This window comes from Triticum dicoccoides, chromosome 7B, assembly GCF_002162155.2.
Source record: "Triticum dicoccoides isolate Atlit2015 ecotype Zavitan chromosome 7B, WEW_v2.0, whole genome shotgun sequence".
Taxonomy (NCBI): Eukaryota; Viridiplantae; Streptophyta; class Magnoliopsida; order Poales; family Poaceae; genus Triticum; species Triticum dicoccoides.
Genome location: NC_041393.1, coordinates 760,129,795 through 760,133,829, shown reverse-complemented (window position 1 = coordinate 760,133,829; position 4,035 = coordinate 760,129,795). Strand labels below are relative to the sequence as shown.

Below are 4,035 nucleotides of genomic sequence, written 5' to 3'. Positions count from 1 at the left end.
AAATGGCCATTGATTATGCTGGTAGTTTGTCTTAACTAATCAGTCGATCAACTTGACAATGTATATATAGTGCAGGTTAAAGAAAGCTTCTATCTCTCTATCTATCTATGGTGCGGCATCCGGTCGTTTTATATATGATTGATCCCCTATTATCGGTTAGGTTGCCTCTCCATGCGTGCTTGATTAGTTAGTCAACTAATTGAGTCCATTCCGTGCTATTCTCCTGTATGCTACTCTCACTATGAGTACCTCTCCTGCACCAACTTTCACTAGTGCGGCTGCATGCTATCAGACATGCATGTACCTCACATGGGATTATTTTGGCTCGAACTATAGACTGCAGACACCTAATCCATGGAAATAATTTGGTGTAAAAATCCTAATGGTCACAAGATTATTAATTTGACCATGACCGGCTGCACCTGCACCACACTAATTAACATACGTACATGCTCTGGTCCCCAAACTCAAAATCAGGACGTTTCAATCACCAGGTAGCTGATGAACCTTTGGCTACAGAAAAGGTGAATCTTTGAGACTAGACGGTAAACATAAAGGGCATCCACCCATCATGAAAGCCGGCGGAAGTGCAGAGATATTAAGATTGAGATGCAGAGTGTACATAATATCTTCTTCCCATATGAAATTATCCCAAATGTTAGCTAGCCTGCCACCTTTGCCAAAAAGTTAGAACCCTGATAAGTGTCACACGTGTGGCACGAGCGCATGGCAACTCTGAACATTTGTGATGTTAAGAATAGTGACGCGAAGGTGGCAACTTTAGTTGTCAAGCATGTAAACTTTCTTTTTAGATGGGAAGTTTCAGTTTTTTTCGGGTGCCAACTTTAGTAGTAAAAAACGTCAGGGCCGATGTGCTTCGTGCCACACGTGTGACAATAATCATTTGGGAAAAGTTAAACGTTTCCATGTTGCTCCCGCATATATGCACATCATCCCACTCTACATCTATGCAGACATGCCAATCCTACTGCAAGCACATTGTTTTTTGTTCGCGCACATGAGAAAGAAGATTTACTGTTTCGTCGGTTCTCCTCGGCACTGAGGCGGAACACCATGGATCAATGAGTGTTTTGGCATCAACTTCCAGGTGGTCTCGTGGGGAATAAAAGTCACACGGATCAATCAAGGTCACACAGCTGACAAAATCAACCACGATCTCACCCGGAAAAAAATCAACCACGATCTAGTAAAACAGTCATCTAAATTGTACTGCAACTATTACAGACGGAGACAGGCCCACAAGTCCTCGACGAGACCAGTAGCGCCACAAAGAGAAATGCAAATAAGCATATGAAGAGAATCATCACTTTTTGTCTTCACTAAAGACAGTCCGCGTACATCTTCCTCGTCGTGTGGCAAAAGTAGATGATCGGCTCTTAAGTTTCAGTTGGCTCTTGACTGAAAAACCCAATCATATCGGCTACACATCGCATTGTGGTTCCCAAAAACAAGATAGACAACACATTCACAAAAGCGATCAAATAAACATGAACTGTGACCAAGCTACCCTGATGATATAGTGTCTTTCCACCCCCGCTTCATCTCCATCAGTTGAGCTCTTATCATGTTGTGCTTCAATCAATGGCGAATTAATTCCGTTTGAGACTAAAATTAAGCTTCATTGGATGCGGTCTGTGAGTACACTGGAGCACACAAAACAAATCAAAAACGACAATAGATTCCCTGCTTATGTCCATATAAGCATAATTAATGCAAGCTATTCACATTCTACCAACCCTCAATGATTTGTGAGAGGATGATCACGAAGGAGCTGCCATTTGTGTATAGGGGTACCATGTGCAGAGCTTGCATCAGAGCCTAAGTGAGTAAAATCTTAAACCTTGCAAGTCTTATTTTATAGAGTTGCCACAAAAATTAACGTGGCCAAATACATTGGATTGACAATGACCTAGATAAAATTGAAAGGTGGAAGAGCACTGAAGGTGCAAAAGGTGCAATAACAGTACGGATTTTTTTCTCTTTTGCAGGAAAAACATTTCAAGCCTGATTAATCAATTGATTACAAGCTAACAAACTGATACTAGTTAACACAACTACCTAACATAAAGGAAACGCTAGAAAATGGGTAAGATAAAAGCTAAGGCAAGAACGTGCTATCACCGCCACCAGCCGGCGCTTCCAGCTCGCCGCACCTCCCACACCTGTTGTTCTCCGCTGCGACCACCACGACCACCGTTGGCACAACCGGCAGCTGAGCCGGTGTGGCGATGATGGGGGCGCGGCAGGAGGGGCAGGTGGCGCACGTCCGAAGCCAGGCGTCGACGCAGGCCACGTGGAAGTTGTGGCCGCAGCGCGGGAGCACGCGCACGCTCTCTCCGTCAGTGAACTCCGTGAGGCATATCGCGCACTCTAATGACGATGAGCATGCTGCCGCTGATGATGATGGCTGCGGTGAGGCACCGGCCGCGGTGAAGGAGACGGTGGGGAGCGCATTGATGGCCTTCTTCTTGAGGCCTTTCGGGCGAAGAGGCACGGAGGATGTAGTAGAGTTAGAGCGTCGTCGCCCACACGCGCAGCGGGAGACGAGGGCGAGGCCGAGGACGCAGACGAGCGCGCACAGCAGCGACACCAGGATCACCACCATGTCCCTGTCCATCGCCATCGCCCGCGCCATCTGCTGCTGCTCCGGATGAGGCAGCGGCAGCGAGGAAGGTGACAGAGACGGCTCGCCGGGACCGGCTGCGACGGCCGTGCTGCGGTGCAGGAGGTTCACTGGACCCCGCATAGTGTTGCTGTGGTCTGGAATACTCCAGTGGCTAAGAGCTTTGACTGAGCGGATGTGTGCGTGTGAGTTCTGACTTCTGACCGTGCGTCGTGAGCGCGTGAGTTTTTATAGCGTAGATGGTTCGTGGGATGTCACAGCAGTGCAGTCCTGGCCATGGGAAGCCCGGCCCGGCCCGACGCTGCCCCCGGGCCGGGCTCGGGCCTAGTTTTTTAGCCCGAAGGCCGAGCTGGGCCAGGCCCGGGCCCGTCGTTTTTCTATTTTTCTGAAGTTCGGGACGGGCTTGGGCCCAGAAACACAGGCCCGATGGCCGGGCCGGGCCCGGGCCTGGGTTTTTTGTGTCGGGCTTGGGTAGGCCCGGCCCGAAGCCCGTCCCGGCCCGAGGTTTGGCCAGGTATACGGCAGTGGAAGGTAGTGGGCCCAGGACAGGTAGCGCCGGGCCCATGTGGTAGTGGCAGGCGCCAGAACGGGTCCATGCATGGCAATGGGATATTTGTCCATGCACGCGTGGCAACTTTGTTTGGAGTATTACTATTATCCTTTTGCTTTGGAAAGGAAGCGGTAGGAGAAGAATCTAGTGACGCTGTTGTGCTGAGTGGTAATGATCAGTGGTAATAATAGTAACTAAACGTCTAATTAAAGACCAATCACAGTATGTGTAAAAGAATGAGACAAGCTTTTGCTCTTTTGGCTTGTGCTTTGCTCCCAAAGGAAAAATGTTATAGTGCCAAGCACTTTCCTTATTGTAAAGTGAAGCATGAAAAGAGGTCGATTCGAGGGCCCTTTTGACTAAAATCGTCTGGTGATCTTTTTCTTATATTCTTCTTTTCTTATTCACAGTTGGTTATCATACCTCAAACATAAGCGAAATAAATGGATGAAATTTTTGTTTTATTACGGTGTTGTGTGCAAATCGCTTACATGTCTATTGGTGGCCCGAAATGGTGGATCCTATGCACAAAATTATTTGTTCGTCAACAAAAATTTGGAGAAAATAGCATTCACAAAGGTGCATACAATTCACGGGCAAAATGGTAAATAAATGACACATGTGATTTTGTTCCATGAAACTTAGAAATCAAAAAAAGATGAATATTTATCAGAAACACGAAAATAGCCATGTAAGCAAAATCAGCGAAACAATTGACCGAGGAGTAAGTTTTTTTTGAGGGTACGCAAATTGCGTACCTTAGCTTTATAGAAGGAGAGAAATACGGCCGTACAACCACATCTACCTCTCGCTGCGAACAACGAGCATAGCACAACTCTAC

The 4,035-nt window shown here is 47.3% G+C and overlaps 1 protein-coding gene across 1 annotated transcript; it reads right to left on the bottom strand.

The window, feature by feature from the left end:
* Positions 1-1,892: 1,892 nt before the first annotated feature.
* LOC119341695 (probable E3 ubiquitin-protein ligase ATL44) lies at positions 1,893-2,767 on the bottom strand. Its single transcript, XM_037613560.1, has one exon. The coding sequence runs from the start codon at positions 2,765-2,767 to the stop codon at positions 2,120-2,122; it is 648 nt and encodes a 215-aa protein (XP_037469457.1). The 3' UTR covers positions 1,893-2,119.
* Between the last annotated feature and the right edge of the window lie 1,268 nt (positions 2,768-4,035).